The sequence below is a fragment of the Amblyomma americanum genome, chromosome 8 (assembly GCF_052857255.1).
Source record: "Amblyomma americanum isolate KBUSLIRL-KWMA chromosome 8, ASM5285725v1, whole genome shotgun sequence".
Lineage (NCBI taxonomy): Eukaryota > Metazoa > Arthropoda > Arachnida > Ixodida > Ixodidae > Amblyomma > Amblyomma americanum.
This window is the reverse complement of record NC_135504.1, coordinates 78337033-78355185: the sequence shown is the minus strand read 5'-3', so window position 1 is coordinate 78355185 and position 18153 is coordinate 78337033. Positions and strand designations below refer to the sequence as shown.

Here is an 18153-nt window from a genome sequence, read left to right as displayed (position 1 = left end):
ACATTAAAGATTATACCATAACATTTTCCTCGCATGTCACATAGGAGTGAAAGGTCGTCGGGTCGAAACAGTCACGCATCATGCATCAGGCAGTAACCCTCACTAACGAAACAAGTGAGCTTGTAAAAAACGCATAAGTGATTCTCCTGACTCCATTCAAAGTGGTTACAGCTGTCGCCGCTCCCCATGTTTGGACACAGATCCCACGTTTGCAACCTCTGCACCCTTCCCACACCCAGATTTCTTTCTGCTGAGCTGGGGTATTTATCACAGTTTTGCAGGTCACCTGGTTCGTCCTTAATAACAACCATCTTGCTTGGACAAGAGTTTTAAATTCAGACTACATATCCTAAAACCCTTCCCACTTCAAAGCCTCCTCCCCTAACAGGCGTTATTTCCTCCTCGGAGTGAAACCCCGCCCATGGTGAACCATATGCCCAGACAGACAGGTACTTCTGTCGAAACGTTGGGTCGCACCCTGAGGCTTCCCTGCTGACTTTGTGTTGTCAAGAAATGCATGTGCTGTCCTCTTTCTACCATGGACTCCCTTCAAAGTGCACATGAGAATGTCAATGACACCACACAACGTAACCGGGCAGCATTGCTTATCCTTCGAGCGCAAGCTCTGTGAGTAACATGTTATGGCGTTAACGGTGTCGCAGTGAAAGCTGCATATCCTAGTCGCAAACTGTCAGCATTTTGTCACACGCTGTGCAGGTAGATGGAGAAGTATGTCTAAGCCATAACACCCTATTAGGTAGGCAGTATTTGAAGTGCAGTACTTGTGTATATGGTGTTTGTGATATAGATTAGGGTGTCAGAGGACCTTTCTGCGTCGTTTCTGGCCTGTGGTAAAGCAATCTTTTTTATATCGATGGCTGTACTTTATTTAGTGGACTGAGGTTCGAAAGGTGGATCCAGCTCTACGCAAAACGAATACTCACTTAACCTCTTGGCCGATCGTCTGGCAGCCTCCGTAGCTCCCCAGGAAGGTGTATGGCGCAATTTGTCTCTGATGAGCCAAAGGCCGCGAGAATGTTACCGCCTCCTGGAGAGAAAACGATACTTTCTATCGGGAGGCTTCTTCAAGAGCACTGACTCGATTGCCGTGTTTGCCGATAACTAGTGAGTAGGACGGGGAGCTCACCTCAAGATCCTAATCGCCCAGCGGTTATGCGCGAACCACAAGACCTGCTTCTTGAAAATGCTCGTTCACCAAACGCAACGGTGCAGCGTCATGTTGACGTTCAAGGTGAAAAGTTACAGCAAATGCCAACTGAGATTTTCGAAACGCCTGCGTATATTTCGCGTTCCACTAAGCCCTGCTAACTACGCTATTTTGAACATACCCACCGTCAACATATTTATGGGAGCGAGCCAATTAAGAATTTGCAGAAGCTTTTCTGTGACGCAGTTGTTACAGAATAAGCAGCTGGAAAGCATGCTGGCATTAATTTCGCAGCCTTTAGCTTTACGCAGCACGATAGTCAGGTTAGGTGACAATATTAGAGCGATAGTAGTTTGAGGTGCTCTCAGCGGACTAAATGGGGCCGCGTCGGTTTAGTGCATAAAATAAAAGCCCCACACGTTGACCCACTGGACACTGAGAATCCTAAGAAAATTGACCTAGCTGAGAATGCTACCTAATATCTGCGCTGCGTTGTCACGCGATCTTTGGGAAGGCTTCGTTCACTTATTGTTTGCTCCTCTGCCGTTGTTCACTTTTTACGGCGACGAATGCCATGGGTACTGACATGGCGCTAGTCGGGAAGAGAAAGACGTCCTTAATTAAAGCAGTGGCGGACGAGTGTATGACGAAGGAGGGGGCACGACGACGCGTTTGTCACGCCTTGACGCGTTCCGTGGACGCTAATCTCCTGGCGGGAAATATAATTAAGGGGCACATACGATCCGCCTTTAGAGCACGACACAACACCGCTAATTAATATTCTTTACATTCTTTTCTAATTATTCTCTCTTTCTAATTACACACACTCATTGCCGTACATCAGTCGACATACTACAGTCGGATACAATTTAAGAGCGCAGCGGCTTATCCACATAAGCGAACCCCTTTCAGCCAATGGCGTCGGCCGATTCTCATGTCCCAGCTAGTGTGACAAAGCATGGAGTGGTAGATGAAAAGGGATCCGATAAGCCCTTCCTTGCATCCTTCGAGAAAAAAAAAACAGCGCGAAAGAAGAACGGGATGGAAGCGATGGAACACGGCTTCCGTCCCGTTCTTCTTTTGCGCTGGTTTTTTTTTCAAACACACGTCCTCACCAACTTTCCCAGTTCAGCATCCTTGGGCAGCAATCCCTTCCGTGTATGGACGGGGATAGGACCCTCTGTCCACTGAGGCGCCGCTCCCGGCAGTGTCACGCTATATCCGGGTCATGAAAATCGGCAGATGCCACTGGCGGAAAGGGGGTCCTTTGAGGGGAAAAACCGCTTCATTCTTAAGTGTATCCGACTTTAGACCGTGTGATACACCACAAGACACTCAAAATATCCTTTTAACCAAGTCAACGAACGTGCCTATGCCACCGCGGGCCGCGGGTTCGAGTCCCAGTCCTGGCAAAGGTTATTTTTCTTTCATATAAATCTCTGTTCAGTAAACAGTACGCCTTGGTGCAGGGGGTTTACGCTGCATAGGCCTTGCCGCCTGAATGGTTGCTGTTTCTTGACTCATGTGTATGTCTCTCGCAATTTTGATGGGCTCCTGGAGTGCAGTGTACGAAGACATGGGAATGTGTGTCTGCATTGCGAAATGGTATGTGTGTAGTTATAGCATTTGGTTGCTGAGCCGGTTTAATTTCCGTGCAATAAAGAAAAAAAAAGTGCCTTAGTAGCCTAAGGATAGCACGTGTGATTCAAAACCACAGGCAGGTGGGCTCGGTTCCCACGCAATATCTGCAATTTTTTTCAGCGTGATTAATTTCCTTGGCTTTCTAAATATTTCATAATAACCTTTCAATAATGCTACGATCGCATAGTTCAAATTTAGCCTAAAGTTTTAAGCATTTTCATTTAACAGGTCACCATGCGACGTCACAACTCTGTCGACCAATCCTCAATTATTGTGACAACGCCCACGGCTTTCCGTCCGAACATCCGATCTAACGCCATCACATTAGAATGTCTGGTGGATGATTGTGGGAACACAGTCCCTGTGTTTCGGCCGGGACTGCACGCGTCGGCGGTAGGGTAGCTAGTGGAACCGCGCCCAGACAGGCAGTGAGTAGTGATTTATCAATTGCTCCCCAATTCGTGTTAATTCATCATGGTTTCCTTAGCGACCAAATAAAAATAAGAATAAACGAAGGGGTTTAAAATAACGCCTGTGGCTGTGCCTTGCTGTGCGCATTATAAAAATATGGTTGATAGCCGGCATTACAGCTCCCATTGTCACTGGCCACCCGGGAGGATGGGCATCTGCTGATATGAAGGTAAATGCTGATTATGGAGATGACAGACCCCAATATTTGAGAGAGGCTTACTTTGTGCTTGGCGGCGCCCCGAAGACTTCTGCAAACATAAACTGAACACGGACTGCGTTTGCGTCTCACCGCTCGCCTTTTACTTGAGTGTCGTGCTAAAACAGCGTTGCGCGGTCGCATTCAGATCCATTTCGGTTATTCCCAAAGCAAGCTTTACTGATATTCTTTTATAAACTGTAGATTAGAAGAGGCCATCGTGTGAACGAAATGAATAACTGTTAAATGAACGCGCCTATCAATGACTGAGATTGCTAAACTAACATGTGTACGGGTGAACAAGCAAATTAGGAGAGCGAGACAGATAGACGAACCTTGAGCGCTTCGAGTGCAATCTTGAGCATGCCCTCGTTTCCTTCCAGGTACACTTTATGGACGTTCATGACACCCCAGTGGTACACTTTATTCTTCAAAAGGTTCTCTTCAACCCAGGCTTTTGCTTGCGTCTTCTTGAGGTCGCCGACGAAGTCTTCAACCGCCCTGTAGCGTCGATTTTGAAAAAAAAACTTCGACATAAAACGAAATTTCTATGCAATACACGAAACGCATATTAACGATAGAGAAGCAAAGAGCAAATACGGAAAGTAATAGGTCGGTTGTAGTTTCTCTTTTTGACTAGCACATTTCAATGTACAGAGACAACCAGCAAGCTAAGCGTATTTTCGGTTTATCCTAATTCATTTATTTAAGAACACTGTCACTCACAATTGTGGAGTGTTGAGCAGAGAAATTGTAAAATGAAAGAAAAAAGATCATGCAATTGTTTATCGCCTCGACGTAGACTGCCTACTGGCATTTCGAAAACCTTAAACCTCAAACTATCTCCCCTAGCGTACCCGTAAGCAGAACGGTAGGATCGTCACCAACGAACTGAGTTCCGCTTGCTCTTCCTTGCAAACAAGAGTAGGCTGCCAAGAGAGTTCAGCCTTAAATACAGCAAGCGCTGAGAAACCGAAAGAAGGCATACTTTCACCACGTAATTTGTGTCTCTCATTGACATCCTAGACTGCTCTATGAGCTATTTATCGCTGTTGGCCTCTCCTTGAGAAAACCGAGCATCACGTTCGCTGATGCGTAGTCTTCTGCCTGTCAGTCTTTCAAGCCTCGGGATTTCCTTCTCCACTGACGAAGTTCATCTGATCTCTAACGAAGCTGTGCCGATCCTACAGCGTGAATTAAAAATAGCGTGCAAATACGCCCCAGACCTTCTTCAGCAGCATCATTATCACCGTTAGACAATTAGCCTTGACTTCAGGATGAGACCTTGCACCATATTATTCCTCTTATTCCGCCATCCTCAAAGCCATGCATGGTGGCTCTGATTCGGTGCTCCCAGAAAATTCTTCACTAACAGTAACCATCTTTGCAATCTCTTTGAATTCGTTACTTAACTTTGAAAGACTGCGACTTCTTTGGTCCTTGCACTGCTTGTCCCAACGATATCAGTTACCCTTCTTGATTGCGGCTATGATAAGGCAACTAGTCTAGAAACACCAGAGCATGGAAGCTAATAACATGCATCCTACCACAATATTCGTATATTGTGGATTACCTTTCCTAAAATCAGCGCGCTTTCGCGCTTGGCCGAAACCCAACACTTTTCTACGTCTGTCGGCACCTAATGTTTATCGCCTGCAAGGCGATTAAGTGCCGGCTAATCGGTCAAAACTCATCAGCACTCTACAATAGAGTCTCTCCTGGAATACCGTTGTTACCATTCCTCCATGCTTTGAACGCGCATGATGTAAGGAGGGATTCAGTACACATGGTTGCAAGCTTTTTTCAAAAATATTTAGTCCTTCCGTAAATCTGCACTTGGTTAAATTTATACTGCCGCTTCTTCTATCTGCAAATTTTCTTTAGCTCTTTTTTACTCAGCCGCCATAAGCGAGTTTTTCGATTCTTAGTTGACTGTCTTTGCACGCGTAGTGGCTTAATTTGAATCCAATACATTTCCTGCACTTCTCTGATACAGTAATGGCCTTCTTCAAGTTGGTAATAAAATGGCCGTTGCCCCTTAAATGTTTATCTTGTTTCTGCCTGTGAATTTAGACTTTGTAAGCAGTGCAGATATATGCGGAAAGGATAAAAATGATAGGACTCACACCAGTCCTCTCCTGCTGTCAGCGTCTCTTTACGGTAGTTACTATGTCTCGATGCAGCAACCAACTAGCTCAGTTAACATCCTTAGCATTTGAATAATAACTCTTGATTGCTTTAAGGTGTCTTAAGAATTTTGGAGTTGCCTTAATGCTGTCTGCGGTCCTCTCGTGACTTATTTTAGTTTAATGATGTAGAACAACTGAAGAGTGATTACATCGTCGCCATTTGTATTAATGGCTATTACGGGCACATATTTTCAGCCATAAGTAGGCCCTGAGCCTTTTTTCGCTTTGGATGTGAAGGGATTTAGTACTAGACAAAATTGTGGTCCAGCCATTTGACAATCTGTGGGTCGACGAACACACTGTATTGACATAGCATGGGAGATACACTTAACGTCCCAAAGTTGGCCACAGCTTATGAAAGAAGCCGTAGTACAGCGCTCCTAATTAATAAAGATCGCCATGAAATATTTACCGTGCAGTGTGATTAGGTCATTTGGGGTCAGATCACCTAGTGACGTCATACCTCTAGGTCAGTCAGCTAATTTTGTGATACCGAACAACCCCGGGCTCAGCCTGAGGTGAACTCGAGTGCTATCTAGGTTGCTACATAGAAGGTATACTCCTTTTCACACATCAGATGCAACGCTGGGAAAGGAACGGATGTAGCCCGTAGAAAAAAATAAAGGCAGGCATGTTCCTCCGCGCATTTTTTTTTTGTGGCCGCGTGGCCCAAGGCTCGACAAAGTGACCGTACGTCGTCAGCAATAAGAGCCCACATAATCAAGCTAATGAAAAATGCATCGCATGTAAACAAGAACACGATCATACACACAAGCCGCATGGACATTGCCTACTACACGCTCCGGGCTGGAATGGCTGATCTCGGACCCCTGTTGGTCCTGCTGCTGTTGTGAAGCTTCCCCAAATAATCCACACCTTATATTTGGTCCAGGTGCCGGGTAACATCCTCTCGCCCTGGAACTCCGCAGCTGCACGCCACTGCCTCCCGCAATGCCTGCGGACGCCAACCACCAATCCATACAAGTGGCCTCGGCAGTCGTCTGTGCCAGTTCTCTCAACCAGTGAGACCCCGCAGTCTTCAGCGGCACCGATGACCCTGATCTTGAGAATCGGCTTCCATCCTATCAGCGAACTTTGTGGCACTTTGGTGCAAAAGTGCAATTGATGAATTGTTGCTGCCAGTGAACTCATAATTTTAGGTCACGTTGTGTCGAAAGACGCTGTACACCCTGACCCCGCCAAACGTCTTGCCTTCACTGCATTTCCCAAAGCTTTCAGCACTAAGGAACTCCATAGATTCCTGTGTCGAAAGACGCTGTACACCCTGACTCCGCCAAACGTCGTGCCGTGACTGCGTTTCCCAAAACTCCCACCACTAAGGAACCCCTTAGATTCCCGTGTCGAAAGACGCTGTACACCATGACCCCGCCAAACTTCGTGCCGTGAGTGCATTTCCCAAACCTTCCACCACTAAGGAACTCCTTAGAGTCCTGTGTCGAAAAACGGTGTGCACCCTGACCCCGCCAAACGTCGTGCCATGAGTGCGTTTCCCAAACCTTCCACCACTAAGGAACTCCTTAGATTCCCGAGTCGAAAGACGCTTTGCACCCTGACCCCGCCAAACGTCGTGCAGTGACTGCGTTTCCCAAACCTCCCACCACTAAGGAACTCCTCAGATTCCTGTGTCGAAAGACGCTGCACACACTGATCCCACCAACCGTCATGCCGTGACTGCGTTTCCCAAACCTCCCACAACTAAGGAACTCCTTAGATTCCTGTGTCGAAAGACGCTGTAAACCCTGACTCCGTCAAACTTCGTGCCGTCACTACGTTTCCCAAAACTTTCACCACTAAGGAACTCCTTAGAATCCTGTGTCTAAAGAAGGTGTGCACCCTGAACCCGCCAAACGTCGTGCCGTTACTGCGTTTCCCAAACCTTCCACCACTAAGTAACTCCTTAGATTACTGTGACGAAATACGCTGTACACTCTGACCCCGCCAAACGTGAAGATGTCACTGCATTTCCCAAACTTTCCACCACTAAGGAACCCATTAGATTCCCGTGTCGATAGACGCTGTACACCCTGACCCCGCCAAACGTCATGCCTTGGCTACGTTTCCCAAACCTTCCACCACTAAGGAACTCCTTAGATTCCTGTATCGACAGACGCTGCACACCCTGAGTACGGAAAACGTCGTGCCGTGAATTCGTTTCCCAAACCTTCAACCACTAAGAAACTCCTTAGATTGCAGTGTCTCAAGAAGTTGTACACCCTGCCCCGCCAAACGTCGTGCAGAGACTGCGTTTCCAAAACGTTCCGCCACTAAGTAACTCCTTAGATTCCTGTGTCGAAAGAAGCTGTACACCCTGACACCGCCAAACATCGTGTCGTGACTGCTTTTCCCAAACCTTGCACCACTAAGGAACTCCTTAGATTCCTGTGTCGAAAGACGCTGTACACCCTGACCCGCCAAACGTCGCGCCGTGAGTGCGTTTCTCAAATCTTCCACCGCTAAGGAACTCATTAGATTCTTGTGTCGAAAGACGCTACACACCCTTGACCCCGCGAAACGTCATGTCGTGACTGCGTTTCCCACACCTCCCACCACTAAAGAACTCCTTAGATTCCTGTGTCGAAAGATGGTGTACACCCTGACCCCGCCAAACGTCGTGCCGTGACTACGTTTCCCAAACCTTCCACCACTAAGGAACTCCTTAGAATCCTGTGTCGAAAGACGCGGTACAGCCTGACCTCTCGAAACGTCGGGCCGTGACTGCGTTTCCCAAAACTTCCACCACTAAGGAACTCCTTAGATTCCTGTGTCGAAAGACGCTGTACACCCTGCCCCGCCAAACGTCGTGCTGAGACTGCGTTTCCAAAACGTTCCGCCACTAAGTAACTCCTTAGATTCCTGTGTCGAAAGAAGCTGTACACCCTGACACCGCCAAACATCGTGTCGTGACTGCTTTTCCCAAACCTTGCACCACTAAGGAACTCCTTAGATTCCTGTGTCGAAAGACGCTGTACACCCTGACCCCGCCAAACGTGATGCTGTGACTGGTTTTCCAAACCTTCCACCACTAAGGAACTCCTTAGATTCCTGTGTCGAAAAACGCTGTACAACATGACCCCGCCAAACGTCGTGCAGTGACTGCGTTTCCCAAGACTTTCATCACTAAGGAACAAATTTGATTCCTGAGTTGAAAAACGCTGTACACCCTAACCTCGCCAAATGTCGTGCCGTGACTGCGTTTTCCAAACCATCCACCACTAAGGAACTCGTTAGATTCCTGCGTCGAAAGACGCGGTACACCCTGACCCCGCCTAACGTCGTGCCGTCACTGAGTTTCCGAAACCTTCCACCAGTAAGGAACTCTTTAGATACCTGTGTCGAAAGGCTCTGTACACAATGACCCCGCCAAACGTCGTGCCGTGACTTTGTTTCCAAAACCTTCCACCACTAAGGAACTCCTTAGATGCCTGTGTCTCAAGAAGCTGTACACCCTGACCCCGCCAAACGTCGGGCCGTCACTGCGTTTCCGAAAGCTTCCACCAATAAGGAACTCCTTAGATTCCTGTGTCGAAAGACGCTGTACACCCTGACCCCGCCAAATGCCTTGCAGTGACTGCGTTTCCCAAACCTTCCACCACTAAAGAACTCCTTAGATTCCTGTGTCGAAAGAGGCGGTACAACCTGACCCCGCCAAACGTCGTACCATGACTGCGTTTCCCAAAACTTTCACCTCTAAGGAACAACTTAGATTCCTGTATCGAAAGACGCTGTACACCCTGGCCCCGCCAAACGTCGTGCCTTGAGTGCGTTTCCGAGAGCTTCCACCAATAAGGAACTCCTTAGATTCCTGTGTCGAAAGACGCTGCACACCATGATCCCGCCAAACGTCGTGCCATGACTGCGTTTCCCAAAACTTCCACCACTGAGGAACCCCTTAGATTCCCGTGTCGAAAGACGCTGTACACCCTGACCCCGCCAAACGTCGTGCTGTGAGTGCATTTCCCAAACCTTCCACCATTAAGGTACTCCTTAGAAGCCTGTGTCGAAAGACGGTGTGCACCCTGAACCCGCCAAACGTCGTGCCGTGACAGCGTTTCCCAAACCTCCCACCACTAAGGAACTCCTTAGATTCCTGTGTCGAAAGACGCTGCTCACCCTGATCCCGCCAAACGCCGTGCCGTGACTGCGTTTCCCAAAACTTCCGCCACTGACGAACCCCTTAGATTCCCGTGTCGAAAGACGCTGTACACCTTACCCCGCCAAACTTCGTGCCGTGAGTGCGTTTCCCAATCCTTCCACCACTAAGTAACTCCTTAGAAGCCTGTGTCGAAAGACGGTGTGCACCCTGATCCCGCCAAACGTCGTGCCGTTACTTCGTTTCCCAAACCTTCCACCACTAAGTTACTCCTTAGATTTCCGTGTCGAAAGACGCTGTACACTCTTACCCTTCCAAACGTCGTACCTTGACTGCGTTTCCCAAAACCTTCACCTCTAAGCAACCACTTAGATTCCTGTATCGAAAGGCGCTGTACACCCTGACCCCGCGAAAGTTCTTGGAGTGACTGCGTTTCCCAAACCTTCAAACACTAAGGAACTCCTATGATTCGAGTGTCCCAAGAAGTTGTACACCCTGATCCAGGAAAACGTCGTGCCGTGACTGCGTTCCCTGAACCTTCCACCACTAAGGAACTCATTAAATTCCAGTGTCGAAAGACGCTGTACACCTTGATCCCGCCAAACGTCGTGCCGTGATTGCGTTTCCCAAAACTTCCACCACTAAGGAACTCCTTAGATTCCTGTGTCGAAAGACTCCTACACCCTGACCCTGCCAAATATCGTGCCGTGGCTGCGTTTCGAAAACCTTCCACCACTACGGAACTCCTTAGATTCCTGTGTCGAAAGATGCTGTACGCCCTGACCCCGCCAAACGTCGTGCCGTGACTGCGTTTTCCTATCCTTCCACTACTAAAGAAATCCTAAGATTCCTGCTTCGAAAAACGCTGTACACCCTGACCTTGGCAAACGCCGTGCCGTCACAGCGTTTCCCAAACCTTCAAACACTAAAGAACTCCTTAGATTCGTGTGTTGAAAGACGCTGTGCACGCTGACCCCGCCAAAAGTCGTGCCGTGACTGCGTTTCCCAAAGCCTTTCACCACTAAGGAACTCCTTGGATTCCTGTGTCGAAAGACGCTTTATACCCTGACCCCGCCAAACGTCGTTCTGTCACTGCGTTTCCCTAACCTTCAACCACTAAGGAACTCCTTAGATTCCTGTGTCGAAAGACGCTGTACACCCTGACCCGCCAAACGTCGCGCCTGAGTGCGTTTCTCAAATCTTCCACCGCTAAGGAACTCCTTAGATTCCTGTGTCGAAAGACGCTTCACACCCTTGACCCCGCGAAACGTCGTGCCGTGACTGCATTTCCCAATCCTTCCACTACTAAGGAACGCCTTACATGCCTGTGTCCAAAGACACTCTACACGCTGACCCCGCCAAACGTCGTGCCGTCGCTGCGTTTCCCAAACCTTTCCCCACTATGGAACTCCTTAGATTCCTGTGTCGAAAGATGCTGTACACCCTGACCCCGCCAAACGTCGTGCCGTGACTTTGTTTCCCAAACCTTCCACCACTAAGGAACTCCTTAGATTCCTATGTTTAAAGACGCTGTACACCCTGGCTCCGCCAAACGTCGTGACGTCACTGCGTTCCCAAAGCCTTTCACCACTAAGGAACTCCTTAGATTCCTGAGTCGAAAGACGCTTTATACCCTGACCCCGCCAAACGTCGTTCTGTCACTGCGTTTCCCTAACCTTCAGCCACTAAGGAACTCCTTAGATTCCTGTGTCGAAAGACGCTGTACACCCTGACCCGCCAAACGTCGCGCCGTGAGTGCGTTTCTCAAATCTTCCACCGCTAAGGAACTCATTAGATTCCTGAGTCGAAAGACGCTTCACACCCTTGACCCCGCGAAACGTCGTGTCGTGACAGCGTTTCCCAAACCTCCCACCACTAAAGAACTCCTTAGATTAATAATAATAATAATAATTGGTTTTTTGGGGAAAGGAAATGGCGCAGTATCTGTCACTTATATCTTTGGACACCTGAACCGCGCCGTAAGGGAAGGGATAAAGGAGGGAGTGAAAGAAGAATTCCTGTGTCGAAAGACGGTGTACACCCTGACCCCGCCAAACGTCGTGCCGTGACTACGTTTCCCAAACCTTCCACCACTAAGGAACTCCTTAGAATCCTGTGTCGAAAGACGCGGTACAACCTGACCTCGCGAAACGTCGTGCCGTGACTGCGTTTCCCAAACGTTCCGCCACTAAGTAACTCCTTAGATTCCTGTGTCGAAAGAAGCTGTACACCCTGACACCGCCAAACATCGTGTCGTGACTGCTTTTTCCAAACCTTCCACCACTAAGGAACTCCTTAGATTCCTGTGTCGAAAGACGCTGTACACCCTGACCCCGCCAAACGTCGTGCCGTGACTGCATTTCCTAAGACTTTCATCACTAAGGAACAACTTTGATTCATGTGTTGAAAAACGCTGTACACTCTAACCTCGCCAAATGTCGTGCCGTGACTGCGTTTCCCAAACCATCCACCACTAAGGAACTCGTTAGATTCCTCTGTCGAAAGACGCGGTACACCCTGACCCCGCCTAACGTCGTGCCGTCACTGAGTTTCCGAAACCTTCCACCAGTAAGGAACTCTTTAGATACCTATGTCGAAAGGCTCTGTACACCCTGACCCCGCCAAACGTCGTGCCGTGACTTTTTTTCCCAAACCTTCCACCACTAAAGAACTCCTTAGATTCCTGTGTCGAAAGAGGCGGTACAACCTGACCCCGCCAAACGTCGTACCATGACTGCGTTTCCCAAAACTTTCACCTCTAAGGAACAACTTAGATTCCCGTATCGAAAGACGCTGTACACCCTGGCCCCGCCAAACGTCGTGCCTTGTGTGCGTTTCCGAGAGCTTCCACCAATAAGGAACTCCTTTGATTCCTGTGTCGAAAGACGCTGCACACCATGATCCCGCCAAACGTCGTGCCGTGACTGCGTTTCTCAAAACTTCCACCACTGAGGAACCCCTTAGATTCCCGTGTCGAAAGACGCTGTACACCCTGACCCCGCCAAACGTCGTGCTGTGAGTGCATTTCCCAAACCTTCCACCATTAAGGAACTCCTTAGAAGCCTGTGTCGAAAGACGGTGTGCACCCTGAACCCGCCAAACGTCGTGCCGTGACAGCGTTTCCCAAACCTCCCACCACTAAGGAACTCCTTAGATTCCTGTGTCGAAAGACGCTGCTCACCCTGATCCCGCCAAACGCCGTGCCGTGACTGCGTTTCCCAAAACTTTCGCCACTGAGGAACCCCTTAGATTCACGTGTTGAAAGACGCTGTACACCCTGACCCCGCCAAACGTCGTGCCGTGAGTGCGTTTCCCAATCCTTCCACCACTAAGTAACTCCTTAGAAGCCTGTGTCGAAAGACGGTGTGCACCCTGAACCCGCCAAACGTCGTGCCGTTACTTCGTTTCCCAAACCTTCCATCACAAAGTCACTCCTTAGATTTCTGTGTCGAAAGACGCTGTACACTCTTACCCTTCCAAACGTCGTACCTTGACTGCGTTTCCCAAAACCTTCACCTCTAAGCAACCACTTATATTCCTGTATCGAAAGGCGCTGTACACCCTGACCCCGCGAAAGTTCTTGAAGTGACTGCGTTTCCCAAACCTTAAACCACTAAGGAACTCCTTAGATTCCAGTGTCCCAAGAGTTGTATACCCTGACCTCGGAAAACGTCGTGCCGTGATTGCGTTCCCCGAACCTTCCACCACTAAGGAACTCCTTAGATTCCTGTGTCGAAAAACGCTGTACATCATGACCCCGCCAAACGTCATGCCGTGACTGCGTTTCCCAAAACTTTCATCACTAAGGAACAACTTTGATTCCTGTGTTGAAAAACGCTGTACGCCCTAACCTTGCCAAATGTCGTGCCGTGACTGCGTTTCCCAAACCATCCACCACTAAGGAACTTCTTAGATACCTGTGTCGAAAGGCGCTGTACACCCTGACCCCGCCAAACGTCGTGCCGTGACTTTGTTTGTAAAGTACGCTTCGAACGCTCCGGCAACACCACGCCGGTCTCTAGTCTACGGACAATGCCCCCGGCGAGTCCACCACCGTCTTCGCCAGCCAAGAGTCCCAGGGCGTCGCGAAGCCGCCAACGCTCCACCTCCCGCCCAAGAACTGGTCGCAGTCGCAGCCGTTCCGTGTCCTTACCACCACTTCCAGGCGAAAGGGTCCAGGACTCTTCGAAACAGGTGAGCTGGGGGCCGCAGTCTTCCTCGCTCGAGAAGGAAAAGGCGGAGCTAAAAGCACAATTGTCCTCCCAGAGTCGCGAAATTGCTGCTCTAAAAGAGCAACTGAAAACCTGTTAAGGCGTGAACACTCCCCAGTGACATTGCCCCCAGTGGTGAAAGCCCCGACGCATCCAAACGTGCCCCTTTCCTCCTCCGTCTCTTCCCTCTCCGCCTCCTCCTCGCGCGCCACGTCTCCGGCACGTGGGCTCCCCGCTAAACGAAAGTCCGCCGATGACGCCAATTCTCCCTCCCAACCAGTCACTGACAACCTTGTACACCAGGTGACGTCTTTCATGCAAGATTTTGAGAAACGCATGATGGCGACATTAAACACGTTCCGCTCCGAAACTCAAACGTTGATGAAGAACATTTCTGACCGCGTGGCGGCGCTCGAAACCAGCCAGAGCAATCTGGGGGCCAATGTCGCGCAATTTCAAACTAAGATTCACGAGCCTCGCCCCAGAGGTCATACGCCACCCCCTGCATCTTCCGCTCTCTCCGTCATTGCCCAACATGGCTGCGACACCCCAACGCATTAAGGTGTGGCAGTGGAACTGCAGAGGTTTTCGCTCAAAGCGAGATAACCTGCAGCTTTACTTACAAACCCTCTCTAGCCGCGATGCCCCCGCGGTCATTGCGCTTCAGGAAACTAACGTCATTCAAGCTCCGAAACTACACCGCATACGAACCTTCTACCCAGCCACAGACCAGGGTCATCACGCTCGTACATCGCAATCTCACTGCGATAGAGCACCTATTGGAGGTAGACGACATAGACGGTCTCCTGCTGGAGCTTCTCCCTCCCACACGCAGGTCACTTAGCCTCTTCATCCTTAATCTCTATAGCCGCACAAAAGGTCCTCCTGCCCCTCTTCTTGCAGCTTTCCGCCAGACGCTCTCGATCAGTTCGAACAACTCCCTGTTGGTAGTGGGCGACTTTAACGCCAATCACATCAGTTGGGGGTACCGCAAGAACTGTCGCAAAGGCACCTCCCTGTGGTCATTCATTCAGGACGAAGGCCTCTCCCTTTAGAATGACACCACGATCCCCACCCGTATTGGTTCCAGTGATCAGCACAACACCAGCCCAGACCTCACAATTAGCAAACACATTCGCGACAGCCCATGGATCAACACGACACACTCCTTTGACAGCGACCATTATATCATTTCCACAGAGGTCAATATCTCTTCCATTACCTCGCCAAAACGACGAGGGACACAGGTGGTGGATTGGGACAAATTCCGCCAACTTCGGCGCCTAACCCCGAACACCATCACGGAGCTCTCTGAATGGACCTAACGTCGTGCCGTCACTGGGTTTCCCATACCTTCCACCACTATGTACAAATGTTAGCGCAAAAATAAGAGACAATCACAAGAAAGGTGGACAAGACAACGCGCTGTCTTGTCTTGTCCACCTTTCTTGTGATTGTCTCTTATTTTTGCGCTAACATTTGTACATAGAACTATGCAGCAACTAGCCCCGCAACAAGTGTTACTTCCACCACTAAGGAACTCCATAGATTCCTAGGGCTCTGCCATTACCTTAGGCGTGTTATTCACAATTTGCGCCAATTTCTCAATCTTAGACTCAGCTGCTAGGCAGAAATATCGATTTTTGGCTTGATCACCCGCTTGCGACGACGCCTACAACACCTTGCGCCGTGTCTTGGCGGCATTTCTTATCTCGCCATTTCTACCCGGCGGCCGTGACTGAAGTCAACACGGACGCCAGTGGTGTTAGTCTCTTTGCTGTGCTCGCCCAGCGCAAATGTGTATTCGACGAATGTGTGGTTGCCTATGCCTGCCGCACTCTTACCAAGGCTGAGTCCAGCTACTCTGTGACCGAAAAAGAGACCTCGCCATTGTGTGTGCCCTAGGAAAATTTCGTCTTTACATGTACGGCCATAATTTCGATGTGGCTACAGATCATCACGCCCTGTGCTGGCTTTCTTCATAGGAAGATCTTTCCGGCCGCCTGGCCCGCCTGGTATCATTAAAGATGATCAGTTACACAATCTTTAAAAGCAGACGATGAGGCGATGGGGACCCTCAGACAAACGGGCTCTCTGAGCGCTTTAACCGCACTCTGGTTGACATGTTGGCTTTACGTACGTCGGTTTGAACTAAACGAACTGGGACTCGATTGTCCATTATATTACGTTCTAGTGCAGTACTGCTGCGCAGTCTACAACAGGGTTTTCTCTTTTCTTCCATCTTTACAGCCGACATCCCTCTGTTCCTATCGACACTGTTCTCCCCCATCTCTGACACAAGTGAGTGCGCCACTGTTTCTGAAGCCATCAGGAACGTCGAAGATTGCCGCCTGATAGCCCGGTCGCTCATGACCGCTACCAAGTCCTTCGAAAAAACGGGCCACGATGAAGATCAAACTGCCCAGCATTACCCGGCCGGCTCTATTGTCACGCTGTGGCTACCTCCCCGCACTCCAGGCCTCTCCCGGAAACTGCTCGCTAAGAATCAAGGCCCCTATCGCATCTTGAATCGAACATCTCCTGTCAACTATATTGTTGAGACACTCACGCCATCTCCCGATCTCCGACGCCGCAACTGTGAGATTGTACATATACAGCGCTCAAGCCCTATGCAATGACAACGCTGACAGGATGGCTCTTCTCCCCCGGGGGTCTTTGTAAGGAATACCACAGGCGTACGCGCGAGCCGCATGGCCATCGCCTAGTGCACGCACCTGGCTGGACTGGCTGATCTCGGACTGTTGTTAGCCCTGATACTATTGCGAAGCTTCTGCAAACAAACCACACCTTACAAATGCAATGAACCTGCAATGAAACATTTGCTGTTTTTCACTCACCGCAGGGAACGCACTTCTTTTTGATCTTGTATGTATTCACCGCAAACAAGACCGCCAGCTTTGATAGCGTTGCATCTGATGCATGAAACGTAGTATAGGTTCCTCACAACTCGGATTGCAGGTGATGACGTTACGGTCACGTGACCTCTCTCGACCAATCACTAGCTTCCACCAGCCATATTTGGCAGGTTGGTCAAAACCAGTGGCCAGGTTGCAAAGTGCCAGGGGTGCCAGGTTGTGATAACGCTTTATATTCACATGGCCTCTTTAAACCTATCAGGGCAGGTTGTAAATACATCTCAAGATGTCGCGACGGTGGCGCGCTATGTTACTCGGCTGCTAACAGGAATTACGTGGTTTCGATCCCGGCCGTGGCGGTCGCATTTCGTGCCCTTCTACTGTGCGATGTCAGTGCACCCTAAATAATCGAAATTATCCGGAGCCCTCCTCTACGGCGTCCCAGGTGGCCTGAGTTGCTTTGCGACGTTAAATCGCATAAAAATAATCCAAACACCTTAAATCAGCGAATTTCGAGTTCTTGGACGGCGGATTTGAATGCGAACGTACATTCTAAGGCTATCGCATTTTAAAAATGCCCATTATCTTTTTACATTTAATCGTCTCCAGTAATGCGGGTCATGGTGGTAGGGTTTCAAGAAAGGGTTTGCGCTGCGCTTGGGACTGATACTCTCCTTACCCACTCCTTGAGACCGGATAGCAATTTTTATATGTCTAAGATTATGCAGTCCTTAGTTTAGGCGCTGTAACTCTACAAACTCTAAAGCAGTCTGGCGGAAGAATGTGTTTAGTATTTTTGATATTTTAAGAATTTCTACATGTTTGTCATTGTTTTATTTCTCAGTAGCCGCGTAACTGTTTTAAGACACCCGTCACACGTGGACTCAATATTCATTTGTGGCAACAGAGCTAGCGGATACGAAGGATGCTTTTTATCTGGAACTATACAGTTATCTCTCGCACGATTTAGCTCTCGATTTTAAAAAGGAAGAAGTACAGGCGGGAGGACATATCTTCCACCGTTATGGCATATTTGTGCCAACTTACATCACTGAACACAGAGTAGCGAAGCTGGCTCTTATTTTATTCATGAACTCAGTAGTTGCTATCCAAGTTTGATAATGAGACTGCATATGCCAAGATATCATTCTGACAGCAATACACAGGTGCGACGGAGATATAAAAGTGATTGCAACATCGCGATGTGTCCCATCATAAAGATTGGAACACATACATCATGATATCCATGAGCGGGCATACTTTACATGTAACCAATGCAGTTTTGGTTTT

The 18153-nt window shown here is 49.1% G+C and overlaps 1 protein-coding gene across 2 annotated transcripts in view; it reads right to left on the bottom strand.

Moving 5' to 3' along the window:
• LOC144100470 (uncharacterized) overlaps positions 1-18153 on the bottom strand; it is a 59002-nt gene that overhangs the window by 25835 nt on the left and 15014 nt on the right. For both annotated transcript variants that reach the window (XM_077633419.1, XM_077633420.1), the window contains exons 5-6: positions 3812-3977; positions 945-1048 (exon numbers count right to left, since the gene is read on the bottom strand). In XM_077633419.1, coding sequence (XP_077489545.1) covers positions 945-1048; positions 3812-3977 — 270 coding nt within the window. The remainder of the gene's footprint in view (positions 1-944; positions 1049-3811; positions 3978-18153) is intronic.